Source organism: Thalia democratica, chromosome 9 (assembly GCF_965202585.1).
Source record: "Thalia democratica chromosome 9, ktThaDemo2.hap1.1, whole genome shotgun sequence".
Taxonomy (NCBI): domain Eukaryota; kingdom Metazoa; phylum Chordata; class Thaliacea; order Salpida; family Salpidae; genus Thalia; species Thalia democratica.
Genome location: NC_139173.1, coordinates 8,344,360 through 8,364,121, shown reverse-complemented (window position 1 = coordinate 8,364,121; position 19,762 = coordinate 8,344,360). Strand labels below are relative to the sequence as shown.

General features: G+C 26.6%; 2 protein-coding genes across 2 annotated transcripts; both read right to left on the bottom strand.

The window, feature by feature from the left end:
- Nucleotides 1-1,686: 1,686 nt before the first annotated feature.
- LOC145843918 (cilia- and flagella-associated protein 337-like) lies at nucleotides 1,687-12,855 on the bottom strand. The gene is made up of 23 exons (XM_082951192.1): nucleotides 12,759-12,855; nucleotides 11,750-11,856; nucleotides 11,211-11,338; nucleotides 10,840-10,986; nucleotides 10,615-10,722; nucleotides 10,255-10,438; nucleotides 9,702-9,886; nucleotides 9,226-9,414; nucleotides 8,740-8,931; nucleotides 8,135-8,228; nucleotides 7,566-7,735; nucleotides 7,118-7,282; nucleotides 6,783-6,932; nucleotides 6,348-6,398; nucleotides 5,945-6,078; nucleotides 5,529-5,680; nucleotides 4,982-5,333; nucleotides 4,581-4,684; nucleotides 3,822-3,893; nucleotides 3,289-3,398; nucleotides 2,816-2,971; nucleotides 2,424-2,484; nucleotides 1,687-1,996 (listed from the first exon to the last, which is right to left on the bottom strand). The coding sequence occupies exons 1-23, from the start codon at nucleotides 12,806-12,808 to the stop codon at nucleotides 1,833-1,835; spliced, it is 3,225 nt and encodes a 1,074-aa protein (XP_082807318.1). The 5' UTR covers nucleotides 12,809-12,855; the 3' UTR covers nucleotides 1,687-1,832.
- An 809-nt stretch (nucleotides 12,856-13,664) lies between these two features.
- On the bottom strand, nucleotides 13,665-17,171 carry LOC145844735 (uncharacterized). Its single transcript, XM_082952156.1, has 5 exons — nucleotides 17,037-17,171; nucleotides 15,767-15,927; nucleotides 15,045-15,199; nucleotides 14,182-14,261; nucleotides 13,665-13,788 (listed from the first exon to the last, which is right to left on the bottom strand). The coding sequence occupies exons 1-5, from the start codon at nucleotides 17,135-17,137 to the stop codon at nucleotides 13,665-13,667; spliced, it is 621 nt and encodes a 206-aa protein (XP_082808282.1). The 5' UTR covers nucleotides 17,138-17,171.
- Nucleotides 17,172-19,762: the final 2,591 nt, after the last annotated feature.

The following is a 19,762-nucleotide window of genomic DNA, read 5'->3' as shown; positions in this document are numbered from 1 at the left end:
TAGTTTATTTTATGTACTTAAAAATGCGTGTTTTATGCATATATACTTATTGCTTAACTTAAAAGCTTTATTTCCTGATAGAACGATAAAACTGCCTGTTTAAAAGCAGCGATAAAGCTTTATGTTGAATCAGTTCTGATTTTCAAGTATAATTTTTCAGTTTTTATAAAAAATTGAACTAAACTTAATGATGGTTTTAAAATAGTAATTTTCGAAGTTTTTGATTTAGAACCAGATAATTTGTATGTTTTTTGTATTTATTGAGTAAAAAAACACCTAAAGTTTTAAAACTTCTGATTAAGTATATTAAAGTTGTTCATTAAAGTTATAAAAGTTTTTGAAATATTTTATTAAAAATATATACTGTATTGTCATCATGTTTTTAGAACGGCTTATGTGCATCGATTTATATTAAACGGATACAATTTAATGTCTTGTCTAGGACTTAAGCGTGAACTTTTTTTTTATCTTACTTTTAATATACATTGTGATGCGTCTTTAAAATTTATTTTATTTTTTTTCATTAGAAATCTTCGATTTTTTATACAGTTCATGCTAAGTATCGAATATTAAGTAAAATATTGGAATCGATATTTAGCATTTAAATGCTTTATGTTTCGATATATTGTAACTTAATAATAATAACAGTCTTTACAGCTTTTTTGTCGATGAAAAAAATTAAAGAAAAACTCTTTACTTAAATTTTTTTATTAAAACTATACTTATGCGTTTTATAAAACTTTGCGCAAAAACCAATTGTAAATATAAGTTTTTAAAACAAGAAACTGACAACTAACTTTTGTTTTATAGCACACACTTAAAATAACTATTAGCTTGTTTGCACATAAATAATAGCTAAAAATAGGAATTATTTGTTAAAGTTCTATTTTCTAAATGGACATGTTGCAACTATGTAGCGCAGTTGTATTTGTAATTAAACTTATTTACTTAGTTATAAAATATATTTGCTTTAACTATTACCCTATGAACTAAGTTTAGATACTGTTATACCTCAAGTTTGGCATTAAGTTACTTTTTAATAAGAAAGTACTTCATGAAAATATTAAACATCACGCTTATTACCTTAAAATACTTTGAAGTAACTTACTGTGTAAGCAAAACGTTAACCAAATACTTGCATTTAATGTATTTTTTCAATGCATGAAAGTAGTGTTTCGAGCAAAAAAAAGTTTAAAAGTTAAAAATTAATGCGTAGCTTTTACAGAAGGTAAAAATACGAGAAAAATTTATATTTGTTTTGAATAAAAGCTGAGTTTTACCAACTAGTACAGTGATTATACAAACTAACTAAACTGATTTACTACTAGTTTGAATATTTTTCTGTTACTTTTTTGTTTTAAAACTTTGATTTTTTTTCTCTAATTAGCTGACATTTTAAAAAATTATTGAACGGTTTATGAGTAGTTAGCAATTTTAATTATTCTTTATAGTTACAGTTTAAAACAAAATAAATGCTTTAGTTTTTTAATATGCATTCCTATTTAGTGTCAGTATAATTTGAATGTTAAAACTGCTAAATAAGCATATGAACAAAACACAACTAGAAGTTAAATAAGAAATAAATGTTTTAAATTGTTTAGGTTAAAACGTTTAAATAACTTTCATTAAAAACTTATTAGGTTTATTTATTTTTTCTAAAATACAATATACTTTTAATGTATAGTTCACAAGCATATAACATTTTCTAAACAATTGTGCTTAAACACACTGGTAATAAAGAATGTTTAAAGTTTACACATACGTTTAATAAATTCAAACTGGCACTGAATGTTTGTAAACGAAATTATTTTATGAAGCGAAATAAAAACAAATTATTTTATGATTGATCTGGAAGTGAGATGGGTTCTTGCTGACAGAAGTCCTGATGTCTGATGATCTGAAAACATTTCTTCAGTGTCAACTATTGCCTGGTTCAAGTCAGGCAAGTTGTTCAAAGCGAGCCGATCCAACTCATTTTCGTTATTACACTTCATGCCTATGAAAATATTTATTTTGTTTTTGTGCTACTGTAGAAAACTGTATAGCTTTAAAAAAATGAAAACAAAGTTTAAGTTTAAAACAAATTTATTAATCCAATGGTTTTTATAAGATCTTATATAGTTACTGTATACACTTTACTACAACACAAAACTTAACAAATATTGACAATCAGAACAAAAATCTCTAAACTTTTAGTAATAATTAATTATGGTATGCAGTATTTCAATATTAATAACTACTTAAAACATACACTGCTAATTCTTACAATTTATATACACTTATAAACATTTACTTTCAAAAATCTTTCATAGGTTGGTCAATTTTTTTAAATAGTTAAAAGAGAAAACAAATTTAAGGTATTTTCACAAAAACTTGTGACAAAACTTTATCTTTCTTAACTTTTTATTATTATTGCAACATACCTTCGTCGACCATTCTTTGCGTCATTGGCATTGTGTGTTCAAACTTTACTGATTCCGTTTCCTAGAAAAATCTCAGTTGATAATACATTCGTAAAAACAATTTATAATTTTTTAGTATCAAATTAAGTAATATTAATAAAAATAGTTTAACACAAACCTAGTAACTTTTAAATATTAATTGCTATTTTTTTGTTTCTATTTAAAACATAAACAAATTACTAATCCACAAAATAAAAACAAAAACGATCAAGCCTTTGTTTTATTTTAATTAATGCAATAATAAATAGTAGTATGAAACAGAAAGAACTTTGTGATTAAAAAAGTAAAGACAACAATACACTATATACTGTGTTGTTAGTAATAATTCACAAAACCACAAAAAATCAACCAACTTTTATTTTGAGAGCTTGGAAGGGGGAGCATATGTTTCCGAACCTGCTTATGACGTCACAGTTGATATATCCGACCCTCCCCCTCCTTCCCTGCCTCGCCACCGTCTTCATCTCGATCTTCATCGATGCAGTCGATCCCAGGATCTTATCCGGAAGCTATTTTGAGAAAACTTCTCATAAAACTTTATTTTAAGTGGTTTTTAGTTAAATTTGTATGTAGTTTAATTTAATGAACTATCTCTGGAAGCTATTTTTATTTTTTTAGCATCAAAACTTGAACTGACATCGTTAATTCTCCTACAACATATATTTTTACATGTAGCATACGCTTTAGATTGTTTTAAACAACAACACTTCACATTTAAAATTATTTATCTAAAATAACAGGTTGAATGTTTAAAATATAAAGTTTCTACATTGAAAATAATTTTTTTTTAATTAAATTGCTACAAAGTTTAAAGTTAACTACTTACTTCACAGTTTGAACTAGTTTCCTGTTTTACTTCTTGCACTTTAATAATTTCTGATACACTTTTGGACTTTTGTATCTCTGCCTCTATTTCTTTTTTAAGTTTTTCAAATTCTGTGCAAAAACAATTTATAGTCAAAAAAATTGTATTAGATGTAGATTAAACTAATTGAAACTATGAGACAACTTTTTTTGTATTGTATAAAAGTTTTTATACCGATAGTGTTTGTTTTTTAAACATTTTCAATTTTTAAAAACTAGACTGGACATAAAAAGTTTTGTTTTAAAGATTAAGAAGTTTTGTAAATCAAAAAAAACTTCTAAGTAAAAAGAGTACATGCTTCGTTTTTTATTTAAAAGTATATACCGACAAAATTAAGCTAATCCTTATAAATTGTATTAAAACTTGTCGTTAAAGTCAACTTATAGCTTTACCTTTACAGGTAGTTTGTTCGAACTAAAAATAATTAAACTGTTATATCGTTTAGCCATTGTAGTATAACACTAATTTAAAATCAATAAGTTTTATAAACAAACCACTCAATTCTTTTGTTTCTTCTTTATCATCTTCTCCTCCTAAACTTGTTTCCTCTTCATCGTTTTCTTCAACTATAAACATTAAATATTAAAAAATTGTTTTATTGTTTTGTATAAATAAAAACAAACAATATTTGTCATCAAAGCTTTTATTTAAAGTTTTTTTTAAATGTATGGCGCTAACGATTATAAATAAAGCTTAAGTACTTTGTTTAAATTCTCATATAAATTTATGTGAATATTTAACTGTAAAAAAACTTCTAAAAATTAAATTCAAAACACATCTTTAGCACCATTAAGTAGTAACATCATTTTGTAAAATATGTTATAGTCAAAATATTATTCAAGATATTTGTTTCTCATATCAATTCATATTTTAAGTTTATAAAATTAAAGTTATAGACATATTTGATTTCTTTTTTTATCAAAACATTTTTCCAATATAAAACTGCTATCAAAACATTTTTTACCTACATTTAAATAGTTTACTAAGTCTTTTCAACGTACTAATATACAGTTAAAAAGTATATTTAAATTTAATCAACGGCCTACTTTGCAGACAATTTTGTACAAAAGAACTTTAAATGCATTTCAGCTGATACTAAAAACAAATTCTAGAAATAATTTAGTCACTTATTCGTATCTTAGAAAAAATATGCATGAACAAATAAAGACTTAATTTTAAACTGTTATTACTAATTGATGAATTAACTTAGAATGTATAGAGTTTTGTTATACAAAGAATATACAAAAACAAACTATTTTCATCTTTTTTTTCATCATCAACAGCTTTAGTATCATATTCGCTTTCTTTTTCCTCAAAAACTTCTTCAAAATCTTCAGATTTCTCACCCCATGGATTGCTTGAATATAAAAATATTTATTTCTAAAGCATATCAAACCTTGTTGTATATTTTCTAAGTATTAAAAAAATAGGAGTAAAATATATAGCTGTGTTAAACTTATATATTTACAATATCTTAACACGGCAAACTATTATTTTTTTGCCATGATCAGCTTAACAAATCATCTTATTATAAAGTAATAAAAACAATTAGTTTAAGTTTATTTAAAAATTTAAGGAAAAACTCCAATTTGTAAATAACCAAAATAAAACCCTCAAATATGTAAAATACCAAAAAAACAATTAATAAACTAACAATGGGTAGCACCACGTTTTCCTCTTCTCCAAATTCCACTTCTTCCTCTGCCCGAAAGTCCCCACTAGGTGTCCTCGTTCAACCGTCCACAACCTCGCTGTCTTGTCGCTGGAGGCGGTAATGAGAAACAGCTCGCTCCCAACTAAAGCCGTTTCCACGGCGACGACGGCGCCATCGTGCGACCGCCAGCTCGCTACTTCCGTCGGCGGTTGTGACGTAACAACGGAGTCTGTGACGCAATAATCGCTGATGTCGTAAACCGTCACGTTGCCGGATAAGTGGCCGCATACGAAGAAATTGTCGTTGTGGCAACTTGTGATGCTCAGAATTGTGTCTTCACTGCTGAAACTGCCTGAAAATTTAAATAGAATCTTTATTTATATAAGCACTTGGAGTAAAACACAAAAAGTCTTTCTTTGAGGCTTAAAAAAACCTAAATAAGTTTGCAGCTATTTTTAAAACAAGTACAGAAAAAAACAACCATGAACTTTAAGAAACTGTTTAATAAACCAAAGCAAACAGTAATCGCAGTAAAACTTTTACTCACCTTTCATCCCCACCCTTCCGTACAAGCACCACCAGCAAACAACTCCTTCCTCACAACTCACCATCACAGCTTGTGCAAAACTCCTCCGCTTCATCCTTGCTGCCAGAAAGTGAAGCGAGTCAACAGGCCGACACGAACCGCTTGTCTGCTTTCTGTTCAGTGTCATAATTGTAAATCTAGCTTGTTAATTTGTTTTAACTTTTTAATGAGCTTGTATAGCTTGTTTTTAATGTAAAACAATTTGTGCATTATGGTTAACTTTTGAGTTAAAATTGGTTTTTGAAACCTTTATTTTTAGTTATGTTAGTTAACTATTTGCATGATTTTTTTAGTGTTAAATAATTTTGCATATATTATAATTTATTCTAGTTTTAATATTTAAGGAAGACATATATTACAGTACAAACTGAACCTACTTGCTGTTCGCGCCTAAGCGAAGCTGCAAAAATGGCTGCTGGTTCTCAACATTCCAAACCACAAGTTTTCCGTCGTAACTGCCTGTTGCTAACAGGTTTTTCGACTTAGATAACGCCATTGAAAGTATGTCGTCCTTAAAAAGTTTGTTTAAGAAAATTGTAAATAAAACATTTTCAGAATAATATATAAAGTTTTAGCATAAACCATCAAATAACACAAAAAAAAAAAAGGATTCATTATACAAGTTGAAAAAGTTAAAAGTAACATAGCAAAAAATTTGTATGAGAAAGTTATAGTATTCATAGAGCTAACTGTTAGTCAACCTAAAGCTAGTAATTAAGTATAAACTTTATAAGCAAAAAGAGACTAACAAAGTCTAAAGATATCATATTAAAAACTAACTTTGTGAATTTGACCTCCTTTCCAAGTCATAATTGCTTTCTTATGTACAAGCTGAAATAAAAGTATTACTTCCTACGTTTTTAATTAGATGTTCTTACTTGTTGTTAAAAGTACGAATATTTTAGTTGTTTTAATAAAAATATTACGATAAGTTTTTTAATAGTTTCTAGAGTTAAAAAAGAAAAATTTAAGTACAATCAATGCTACGTATACTATTTTAGTCGGTTAATACTAACATAAGTGGAGTGTTATTATAAAAATCTATTTACAAATGCTAGTTAAACAAACTTTTTTAACGAAAGCTTAATAATACCTTTAAATTCCAAAAATACACAAAGTTGAATTTTTGAATCTTTAAGTTAGTGTTTAAGCAAAAAAGTTACAAAAAATATGTTTTAAAACTATACAAGCTTGGTGCAACAAATAAACTCTTACATCTGTATCGCTGTCATCATAAGTGACAATTTTTCTGCTCCATCCTACAGATATGATGGTGTTCTCGTGGAATGACGAAACTCCTGTCACTTCAGCATCGTCTACAGCGTTTAACTCGTGCAAACAATTGCCGTTCTGAAAATTCCACACCTGAAAATTAAGTTAGAACATACTGTTTTAAAGTTCAACATATAATTTTAAAGTAGGGCATAGACTGATTGAAATGTACTATATACTTAAATAAAAAATTAAAAATTAAAGTCAAAGTAGCAGTCAATAATAAAGTATATTTTAAGCTTTCACAAAACGGCTGTAGATTATTAATAAAAAAAAACTTTTATTGTCCCATCTCTAGCTCCGGTAATAAGTCTTCTGTTTTTATCATCGAATTTAACGCTAGTTATTTCCTCATTTCCATGACAACCGTTCATATGCATGCTTCTCAACCCCGTCTCCACATCCCACAAACATACACTCGAATCGTCGCTTGTCGTGGAAACCTTTTTAGATATAAATTCATTTAGGTAAAATGTTTTTATGAATCGGTTTAAATACTCGATACTTTATAGACAAAGTAGTGCAAAAAAATTGACAGTTATTTAAATATGTTTCGGACACTTTGTGTTTCAGACTTAATACTTTGTGCACCAAGTCTGAAACCTTGGTTAACTAGTGTTTGTTTTATATCAAGTACAGAACTTATTTAGATACTTAATTTATATTAAATTTTTTTAATGTAAAAAAACCGTAATCTCGAAGTTTCAATAAATATGTTAGTTCAACCTGTTTGAAGAAGGGGTTGTAGGCGAGACCACTGAGTGGCGACAGATGGGTTGTGGGGTGTTTGGGTTTCGGTTTTATTTTACCCAGTTTGTACAAACCCATGCAGTCGTTGCAGTTCAGTATCAGCAAGTCGATCGCTTTGGAATGGTAGAGAGTAAGAGGAAACTCTCCTGTTTTGAAACTTTTAAAGTTATTATTGAAACTTTGTTTAATTATATTGACTTTAAAATAATATTCATTTTTATAACAAAACCTTTCTTTAGAAAATATATTTAAAAAAATAGTCTTAATGTAAAAGAAAAACATAGGCAGTAAGACTTGGTTAGTCAAAGCTTGTTTGCATTCTAGATTGATATATAAAATAAAAACACTTGTTTTGTTGTTTAGAAATTTTAAGCTAATGCTTTATAATGTTAGATTAAACTGTGAGTTTTACCACAAAAAAAATCAAAGTTTAAGCATAATTTTATCAAACATATGAAAACTTAATTGAATTTGCTTTGAAACATTTCAATGCTATTTTAAAACATTTATTATAATTAAAATGCAATTAATAACTCTATATTAACCGTGATCAGGTATTCTTCCCGTTCTGACGGATGGAAATTTTGGTGAGATTGTTTGCAAGCAATTCAGTTCTTTCACATCCCAAACTTTCATTATCTGTTTACATAATAACTTTTTTGAAAATTTCCCAGTTACTTTATTTTGATTATGAAAAAAATCATTGATTTTGAAAATGCTGTTTGTTTTATACAAAAAAAAATAGAAGATCTTTGGGAAAGTCTTTATAATTTGTGTTTGTATTATTATACAATTTTTTTTAAATCTAACGCGTAAAAATTTAGAACAAGGTTTTTCAAAATGGGACGCACATTTAGAAAATTTTTGGTTATAAGGGACAATAACTAGTAAGGCGGCGAAAAAGTAATTTGATAACGAACTAGTCTTTGGCTTGATGTCTAATAAAAGGGGCGATTATTATTCAAACCTCAGTCGAGTGGGCGAATATTAAACCGATTTTGTGAAACCTACGTATACTACTCACAACTACTTCGAGTTGATTAAAGTTTATAAAATTATAAAGTTGAAATTATAAAATATCAAGGTTTATAATTTTTACAATAATCGCTTATGATACAAAGTATCGAAACTATATATTTATTATACTAACAACTTCTTTCGAATACGTGATAATGTGCTGGTGAACGACGTTTATTTTGACGTCACAGATGCCGGTGTGATGACCTCGCAATATCCTGATGGGTCTGGCAACCACGTACGGGTTCCAAATGCGGACCAGGTGGTCCAGACTTCCAGTCACCAAAATGTTCAGCTTCTTACTGTAGTCGAAACACTCAACTCCCTGAAAATTTTTAAATTCGTTTATTGTAGTTTAATTGACTATAAAAGGCTAAATGAATAAAACAGTAAATCTACTGACTAAACTGACATTTAAAAAGCATTTGACACATTTATTAGTATTGAAAACAACTGAATGCTAACTTATCAATATTTAAAAAATTATAAAACTTTCTATAAAATTATTATTTTACTTAACTTTTATAACTTAATCCTTAAAATTAAAGCGTTTGAATATTATTATTTGTATGTAAATATTTTAAACAAAATATCGGAATATTAAAATCTATTAATTTACCTTGTTAACTCTGAAAATGTAGGGTTTCTTCTTCCGCTTCATGTCCATCATGACGAGTGACGCGTTGGGAGAAAGTGACGAAGTTATAATGACGTCACTCTCATCCACGTAAGTGATACGGTTGAGTGATTCGTCGTGCACGCTCTCAATTGTTTCGTAAGTGACGAATATTTTGTGATCTGGCAAGTCCTGGAAAAATTATTATAAAAAGTTTCTCTTATTTTAAGCTAAACTTCCATGTAATTCAATATAGTAGATTAAAAAAGTCCCGAAATCTACAATTCTAAAGCAACCATCCGTTTATGCTTAAGTTTTATCTTGGAGAATCGTAAAGCTTGGCAACAAAATAACAAACATGTTTTTAGAGTGGTTATGTTTGTATTTGAGTTCATGTGCAATGAAGAAAGGTTTAATAATACCCATAAAAAAGTTTGATAAAATATTAAAGGATTTTCGTGAAATTTTAGCAAACTAACATTGAAGTAAACTCGTTGTGTTCCTTGTTGCGGCGTGAAAGGTTTTTGGAAGAGTCTGGAAAGTGGGGCGAGAAACCTCAAAATGTGGACATTACCGCAATCGTCACCAAACAGAAGCATTGAAGACCCGTTTCTCACACCCTGCTTGTAATAGTAGTGGGTGCATATCGGCACGTCTGGTAACCCTGCAGTATTTATAATATAGTTTTGTACTCTTTCTTAAAAAGCATACACAGTTTTTTATTGAAGAAAAGTATTTTTTCTACTACAATATCTATGCCTTTTATATTTGGAATGTTAATTTTTACAGCAAATTACAAATAAAGCAAGACTAAATAGAAATAAAACCAATAAATGTATAAAGGTCTAAAAATCTTAAATAGGTTAAAAGTTTTTGACTAAGTTTGGCTTATTTATGTAGTCTAAATTGAACATGTGTAACTAACTGTTAATTGAGTTTAACAGAAAGACAATAGAAGAAAATATTTTACTATACATTTTTTAAGTGATTTAAAAAAAAGGATATACATTATAAGAGTTCGAAAATAATCACCATACAAGCAGTATTCGATATTGTAGATGTTAGTAGAAACGTCATAGAAGTAAATTTGTCTGCTGCTGGTTGCTATGGCAACGTTTTGCGTGTTACCCATGTAAACTGCGTCGGTGACCCAAGTATGGAAACGCTTGCTCCTCGATTGTGGGTCATTGGCCACGTCCTGAGCGAGACTGCACGCCTGTAAAATTTACTTAATATTATTTACAGTTAGAAAAAATAGTTTGAAGAGCAACAATATGAGTTCTCAACTTCAGTTTAAGAAGATAAAAACCAATTTGATATTTCAAAAAAAATTCTTACAAACTTGTATGATAACTTAAAATTGACAAATATTAATTTTGTGTTATAACAAACCTTAATTGCTTTTAGGTCACTTGTCCACACTTGTATAGCTCCCAACTTGCTGATTGTGATAATTCTGAGTGGATTGTTCAGAATCAGTGTTTTTGTTGTTGTTTCTTGCTGTGTATGAAAATAAACTAAAACAAATGTTTAACAAATTTTAGAATCAACTTATCAAAACATATTTAGAGCAGTTTTTCCATAAGTTGATTAACTAAAAGGAGAATAGCTTGACACCTTGTTATGCAGTATTTGTGTGATAATCGCTGGAGTTGAAATTGGCGCCATAAGCGAATTTGTCACGTGATCTAGTTCACGCATGCGCAGTAGCATGTAAGTGCACAATTCGTCCCAATCAACGAAACCGTCACATGAAGTGTCCACCTTAAAGTTGAGTTATCAAAATTTACTAAACAAAAAAAAAGAAACTTAAAAGATTTGGTTATCTATGTATTTTCATTGGCTCAGTACTACAATTAAACTTTGATTATTAAAAAAAAAACACTGCTTGAAGATCATATTTTTTTTAACTTTTGGAAAAGCTGACATAAAATATGATTGGTATTACAATACTGTTTATTTATAGAGCACTGTATTTAAAAAAAAACTTTGTTAAAAAGTTTTTCCATTTGATCATCAAACTTGTTTGAACCGAGCATACTAGATACAGCTATCCTGAACTCATCTAAATTCATCATTCCAGGCAAAGCTGCATCCGTATCATTTGATCGACTTTCTGTGGTAAAAAATATTAACAATATTTTTGTTATGATCAGATGAACTACTTACTAGTTTAGAAAATTAAAATAGTTCTAAATTTGTAAAATTTTACAGTTTAGTAGTTTGAAAAATGGTAAAATTTTTGGAGTTAAGAGCTTGATTTATCAAATTATTTTTTATATCTTTTAAAACTTGAAATCTGTATCATAAAGCTGTACTACAGCTTACACTATGTTGCAAACATGAATAATCTTTTTTAAATATGCTAAGTAAGTCTTGGCCATAAGTAAAACAAATCTTAAATATTAATGAAAAATTACAACAGACTTTTACGTATAAAACGGATACAATAATTCATTTTTACTTATTTAGGTAATTTTTCTGTTTTAAAATATTTCATAAAAATAAAATTAAATATTATTCAAACTTGAATCACTGTGTTGAGCGGAAGGAATGTGTGTTTTGAAGACTTCCAAGAGACTTTTCAAATGATGTAGTTTTATGTGCTCCTCCAACAAAAAACTGCTCCCTGAACTACAGCATATAAAAAACTCATCAAGATTTTTTTTTAGTTGTATTTCAAAAATAAAAATATTTTTTATTAAACATCTTAACTTAAACCTTTATATTCTTATTCTAATAAACGTATTATGGAAAATCTTTAATAAACTAAAACTTTTGAAATTAAAGATAATTAATAATGTAGTCTAAACAATATTACAAGCAAAATGACTTTTCTTCTGTAACTGAACTGTGCTTAAAATGTTATACAACAAGTAGTAAACAAAATATGGTACTTTACAATAAAATGACTTTTTTACTAAAATTTAATAAAGATGAACAATAATTAATTTAACATTATTTCTTTTTACGAGTTTGTAAAAAATACTAAATATAACTAAGTAAGTTAATACTTCTTCAAGCAAAAAGAGTATTTTCAAAAAAAGTAGAATAAAACTTTAAGGTGGTTAAATTAAAATCGATATACTAAAAACATCCAAGTATACGTATATGTGAATCTTTATTATCTTTATTATATATGTGAATCTTTATATCTCAATCTGAGACCGTTGGCAGAGACTTAACTAGTCTATCCAAGTAAGTTTGCCTTTATTAAAAGTAAAGTAAACCAGTTAAGTCTCTTTTATTTAATATTTAAAAAGTTGCACTTTTATATTTCTACAGTGATTATTGTAAGTTTCAAAAGTTGGTTTAATTAATATTAATTTTGGTTTACTGAAGTACTTTATGCATAAGTATAAAACTATACTTTGTTCATTTCATATATACAGATGTAAATAAAAAAATTTAAATATTTAAGAACAAATTACAAACAAGAAAAAGTATAAAGTATGAAACCTAAAATATTTTAAACTTTGAAACAAAATAATATTTAATACTTTTGTATTGTTGTGATTTATAAAAGTTTTATGAACCTTTGAAAAGTCAGATCACTCGATATTTCACTAGGTGCTGTAGAAGACATTTGATTTATTTTATTTTTCCATTTTTAACTATAATTTTCAATAAGCTATGAAGTATTGTAATAAAACAGTTTTCAAATTGCGTTGAGTTATAATGGTAATTTTTGCCAACAGTACTTATAAGTTAAGATATGGTGAGTACTTTTTTGTACTAAACTAAAATAAGCCTTATCTAAAAACTGTAACTTTTTTTCTTTTGATACTAACATTTTATTAGAAGCAATCGTAAATTTACCATAAAACATGTCAAAAAAGGTTAAAGTATTGTAATATTTTAGAACAATATTTAATAATGAAGTTAACATGTCAATTTATAGAAATAATTACAAAATATATAAATATATGTAGATGTTATAGCCTAAGGAAAATGTATTGTAATTTTATTATGTAATTTTTATGGTTAACTAAATCATAAAAATCTTTTTTAAACTTACAAGGAGTGAAAGTAAAACTTATGTTTTTCATTTAATCTAAAACTAGCTGAGTATAAATAGTAGAATATTAAATAGTTTGCACCAATAAATTTTATTCTACAAGTTTTCAAATTTAAATAATACTGCTTTTAATAATACTTTACAATCAAAAGGTGTAGAACTAGATAAAAAAGATTGCTTACTTCAAATGCTTATTAGTTATACTTTTTGAAAATTTGTTCAAAAAATTTGTTTACATGCATTTGTTAAAAGAAAATGCATCACTTTTACTTTGGTAAATATATTGTCTAAATTGTAAACAAAATATGTAAAAAGCACAAAATAATTAATAGTTTATCTGTAATGTCTTTTGCAGCAACTTTTTTCTAATAAATACAAACAAATATAATTTGAAAGTTACATACGAAAACTTTACACAAAAAACTCATTTTCTGCAGTTTTTATCTTCAAATAAAACCAGCAGCATTGTCACAAACCAGTCGAGAGCGCCCGTTGTCATAGCGACCGAATTGTGACGTAATGAGTAAACATTGACTTTCTTGTACACGCTTGAGTAGTTTGAAAAATACAAACTTGTTTGCTCAAAAACTTTGATCTAGTTTTCTCTTTCTTGCGATTTAAATTAAATGACTTTTATAAAGCTGAAATTAAGCTATAACTAAAATTGTTTATTAAGTAAACGACTTAAGAAATACTTAAGACTGAAGCTTAAGACGTGTGAGTCGTCGTTGGTATTTTTAAATTGTTCAGTCGTTAACTTATAAACAAAATAGTTCTAAGTGCTTTAAGAACTTTTTGTTGTATAAAACTACAATTTGCAATTTCTTATAAACACATATTTGATATATATAACATTTTTAGACAACTAAAATTTCTGCTTACCATTTACCATTCGCGCATTTGTCTTACAAAAAGTTTTTTTTTTGTAAAAACAAACTAACTTAGAGCTGCCATCAGCACCGATAAATTCACGAAACTCATTATTAACTTGGTCATTTTCTTGGTCTTCATCCGGGTCAATCTTTATTGTGATAAAACTTTAAATGTCAAACATAAAAAAATTACAGATGCTAAAAACTTTATGTTTTTTTAAGTTTGACTAATTTTCCTTCGTTAATTTCGTATAAAAACTATTTATAACTATAAACAGTTAATACTTTGTTTAATCATTATACTGTATAAAAAACTTGATATAAAACTTTAAAAAAACTAGATTTATAACGCTCTATATAAATTTATTCTTTTCAGCTGAAGTTGTATATAACACGTATAAAAGAAACACAATAAATAAATTAAGTACAAAACAACAACAAATAACTTATCATAAACTTTTAGACAGTTGTTTGTTTAAATCTTGATTGTATATTTTTATTGATAGTTTTTCAATGTTTTAAGTAAGATTTTATATTTTTCCAAAATTGATAATAAATATATTCTTTTATGACGACTAATTAAAGCTGAAAATGCTTTAAATTACACTAATAAATCATAAAACATTACCTAGACCTCTTATAAATAGTAAAAGTGTTAGAATTGGTTACTATAATGCTTAACTTATAACCTATTGAAAAAGAACACATTGATAAGTTTTGTTGTTAGTATTTAAACAAGTAATACTTTTTATGACTAAAATAAACTAGCTAACAATAATTGCTTTTGAAAGTTTGTTGTGCTAAATTATAACTTACTAAAAAAGTTTAATATTGCATAGAAAAAAAACTATGCAACGATTATTCTAACTAATTTAAAACCAACGTAAAACTAAACATATAAAAAAAAATAATATTTAATAAAATCATCTCACATCTCTCAGTGTCTTCATCAGCAGTGTGTTTTCTCTTTCCACAGATGAGGGTCTTCTCCTGTTCCTACCCCTCAACCTGTTCCTCATCTTCAGCAACCAGTTTGCAGGCATCAGCGCGGTTCCCAGGTGGAATCCCGACCTCCTAGATGATCCACCTGTAAAAATGTGATCAAAAATAAACTTTTTAAATAAACGTTTGGCATATATTTTTAACATTTTTTTGTTTTGTTTTAGTTTAAGTTATATTTTAATTTTATTTAGTATTGAAAGTTTTAAGTTTTTTAAAGAATGTGATTCTCTTGTAATTACAAAAAAAAAACTAGTAAAAGTTTTAATATCTAAAAGATGTTTAGTTAGTGCTTTTTGTGTTACAATAACTTTCCTAGAACAGTCATAAACTTATTGCCTATAGTTTTCTTGTATTAAGTATCAAGTAAAATAATTCTTGATTTTTTTATTATTATTTCTACTTGCTTACGAATATTAAAAGAAATATCTTTTAAAGAGTAGTAAAATACTGTAATAACAATTTGTACAAGTTAGCCCTATGAAGGTAAAAGTGACTTATAGATAAGTTAAGCTTGTTAATTAGTTATACTTTTATATTTATTATACTACGATTTTATCATGTAATAAAAACTTTATCGAAATCTCAAAAATTTGTAAAAAAAAAAACTATAGAATAAACAGATTGAATAAAATAAAAGTGATAAATTTCAAACTCATTCTGCTGTTTCCCATTTGAGACTGAACAGTCGACCTCCTCACCTTAGAAGTTTCCTCCTCATCGTTGTACAGAGACGTGCCAAAATGGACTTTATCGGAAACATCGTCAGCCAATGAAATGCCGCGACGGCTCCCACGTGACATCGTGTGGCTTGTCCTGATTTTAAATTGCAAAAGTAAAACTATTAAAAAGTATAGTTTTTTTATAAGTCTCACACATTTTGTAAGGTATATGAATGTCACCATAAAAAACGTGTTAACCAAAACTTATTTTTTATTAAGTTTATTAGTTTCGGTTGTGTTAGTTTTGCATTATTGTTCCTTTTTATTTTGTTATATTTTTAAGTCAGCAAAAGCTTTAAAAAAGGTTTAAACAAAATTTCAGTAAATAAATACAACTCTTTGGTGTTAAAAAAATTCTATACAATTTTTTTAAATACGAAAAAGTACTATTTTTATAAAGTTGTATGTATATCCTAAAGCACTACATTTTATAGTTTTTAAAAAACTCTAAGCAATACATTAAAAATTTTATATAATCTTCTACATTTCTGTGCAGCAAACATTATTCCGTGCAAATAACATTTTTCCTGAACTATTTTTCACTTTGATCCTTATATCTAATTAATTATTATTAGTCCATTTTTCATAATTTTTTAGTATTAAGCAAAAAAGTTTTTACTAATTGTAGGAGTAAACTTTACATTTTAACTTATTATAAAAATAAGTAGTAGAAAAATTAAATACGTCGAGAAAGAGTTATGTAATAATTTAAAAATGTTAGAGTTTACTAACTTCTTTTAAAACTTACTTCGGTTAAAACCATTATCACTTAAACTTTGTAAATATGATTTTAACGTTTTCTCCTACCTATTAGTTACTTATGTTAGTTCCAACACATTGATTGTTTTACCTTTAAGAACCACAAATTTAATTTTTTAAACAGCTAAGCTAAAGAAAAAGGTCTAATAAACACATTATTAGAGAAAAAATAATACAAATATAAACAGTTTTTTTTTGTTTATGTTCAGGCAACGTTTAAATAGAAAACTAGCTAAACTTGTTATTATTTGTCTTGTCTTTTTTCAAAAAAAAACATTTCAAAATATCAAAACAGCTTTTTGAATACACAAAAAGTACAAGATCGAATAATTTTATTTTAACATACACTAAATATACAAAATAGTTTAAAAATTAAACTTTTATATATACTTTTTAAAAGCTACTAGAAAACGAAATTATAAACAAAGTAAAAACATATCTGACCTGAGTTCATCAATTTGATCGTTTGAAGAATTTTCAGATGAACTTTCGGAATCTGAAGAGCTTGGAGGCCGGATAACTCGAGTTCTTCTGGATGACAACATTTAGAAAAAATTAAGTAGTAGTCCTAAAACAACTGTTACATAAATAGTAATACTAAACATTTATATCTACTAACTATTTCTAACTGTTCAATCGTTCTAACTCTATATTTTTTTATTTATATTAGAAGTAAAAACTACTAATATGTTACTTAAAAAAAACAAGCGAAAAAGGTTTAAAACTATATAGTCTTAATATAAGTATAGTGCAACTAGTTTCAACTAAAACCCGTTAGAGATACATTAGTTTTTCAATTTTACAACCATTACATTGTTTTTAATACTTTTACCATAAAATAAACTAAATTATATTTTAAATTTGTATATATTACTAATACTGGTTAAAAAAAACTTCAAACTTACATATTATACAATGTTTGACACAACCAATTTTTTTTTATCAGTGCAAAAGCGTGTTTTACAAACGAACGTGCACCGAGAAAAAAATCGTATCAGCAACATCTCAAACATTTTAAGAAAATTGTAAAGTGGTTTTTGTTGTGATGAATGCAAACAAAACAAATATTGTCATTTTTGACAGCAGAAGTAACTGAAACTGTCTACGTGTTTAAGTTAACTGTTTGAAAATATTCAAGTAGCTAACAGTAAAACAGTAAAAGTTTTATAAACAGTCGCCGATTATTAGTTAGTTTATTTACTTAAAAAAATTTGATAGAAAATATTGCTCAAAAACAATCTAAATATTAAGAATAAGCTTAGAATCACTGAAACTTTTAAATATTATGAAACAAACTAAGTCATCGGACAAACTTGTAAAATTTTAAACTAAAGTTTTATTTTCAAACTAGTTTCAAAAAATGATACAATAAAAAATGATGTAACTTTTCATACTTAGCAGAATAGCTTTCACCATTTAAGTATGTAAAAGTTGTCATTACAATAGGATTTGCGCACTTAAGTACTTATATTTCATCTCAAACCGTTTAATATAGCTTTTACTGCTTAATAAGTTTTTAATATTCTAGTTTGAATAACTCTGTTTATAACTCTTAGGTGTGGTGATAAAATTTACAAAAAAAATATTTTTTTATATGTTTTCAATTGTTATTGCCTATACTTGTATGTATCTGTCGAAATTGTATGGTTAAAAATATAATGTAAAATAATTACCCTGCGTTATCAAAACCATTTAATTTTAAGGCAAAAAGTCATTTTCAAGATGAGTTTTATGCATATTAATTTTAACCAATAATTATTTTAACAGTTTATTACTAACAAAACAATGTTTCACTCCTATACTTGCATATAGGAGATCCTCAGTTGTTGTAAACAAATCTGAAAAAAACTTTTGAACAAAATAAATGGAAGTTAAACAAAATAAAAAACTAACGGCTTAACAACAAAAATAAAACTTAAAGATACTAAACTTTAGTAATAATTATTTTTGTTGTTAAACCATTAATTTTTAATTTTGTTTTACTTCCATCTTTTTTGTTCAAAAATTTTTTCAGATTTGTTTACAACAACTGATGTTCTCCTATATGCAAGTATAGGAGGGAAACATTGTTTTGATAGTAATAAACTGTTAAAATAAACATTGAATAAAAATCTCCTTCAAGACATTTAAGTCGAGAACTTTAAATTGTCTAATTTAAAACAAGTTACAATATTATATCAATTTTAATGTCTTTAAACTAGTTAAATCAGTTGTAGTTGAATGTAATGATGGACGCATTTTACTATTAGAAAAACACAAACTACTTTCATTTTACTTGAAGTATTTTAAAACTACTTATTAAGGTTTATAATGGTTTTTACATTTATATATCATACTTGCTGTTACGTTTTAGTTTCCTGCTGCATTTTTTTAACAAAACAGTTTTATTTAAAGCTGTATGTTCATTATGTTCAAAACAAAATTGGTAAGTTATAAGCAAAGTTATGAAAATATAAATTTTATTTCTAGATATCTTAAAAACATTAGTATACAGCTAAAACCCTAATTTGTTTCAGAAAATTTGAAAAATATTTTTGATGGTTTAGCCGTTATTGAAAGGTTCTATCTTAATAAAAAATGTTTACAAGTTATGGGAATTAAAATAAACGATCTCATTTAGCGAGTTAAAAATTAAACCTTTACAAGTTCTCATACAAAACCATTTAAAGTTTTTTTTACATACAGACGAAACAAACCTACAGATACTAGCTATCTATGTAACATAGGTTAAAAAATTAAAATCTAGCTCATTAAGCTTAATAAAATTAGCTACAAAATGCTTTTTAGTTATTGATAATCCTGCTATATATTTTTTAATGCTTAAGATCGTCGCAGGTTTTAACTATGGTACGTTCGTTTGTTAAGTATTATTTGCTGCTTATGTTGATTTTAACTAATATAATATATTTTGAAAACTTAAATATGATATCAAGAAAATTTGAAAAAATATTCAAAACAGAGTTTTGCAACAGATTTTTGCTATGTACTTTAAAAAATTGTAAGAGTTTGAGTTGTCACCAACATAAATAGATACGTATGCCAAATAATGATAAAAAATTGAGAAATATATAATTAAAGAGATTTCTTCTAAAAGAAATTTTACTATAACTTATTGCTACATGGTAACACTCTATGAGGTAAGAATAGTTGTTTATACAGTAAAAGTTTAT

Excerpts from the sequence above, each read along its gene's own strand:
- LOC145843918 (XM_082951192.1), bottom strand. The coding sequence starts at position 12,808 with ATGTCTTCTACAGCACCTAGTGAAATATCGAGTGATCTGACTTTTCAA. Across the intron at positions 5,334-5,528 it reads CGGAAGGGTGGGGATGAAAG|GCAGTTTCAGCAGTGAAGAC; the intron begins GTGAGTAAAAGT and ends TTAAATTTTCAG. Across the intron at positions 4,685-4,981 it reads AAAACGTGGTGCTACCCATT|CAATCCATGGGGTGAGAAAT; the intron begins GTTAGTTTATTA and ends TTTATATTCAAG.
- LOC145844735 (XM_082952156.1), bottom strand. The coding sequence starts at position 17,137 with ATGTTGTCATCCAGAAGAACTCGAGTTATCCGGCCTCCAAGCTCTTCA. Across the intron at positions 15,928-17,036 it reads GATCAAATTGATGAACTCAG|GACAAGCCACACGATGTCAC; the intron begins GTCAGATATGTT and ends ATTTAAAATCAG. Across the intron at positions 14,262-15,044 it reads TGATGAAGACACTGAGAGAT|ATTGACCCGGATGAAGACCA; the intron begins GTGAGATGATTT and ends ATCACAATAAAG.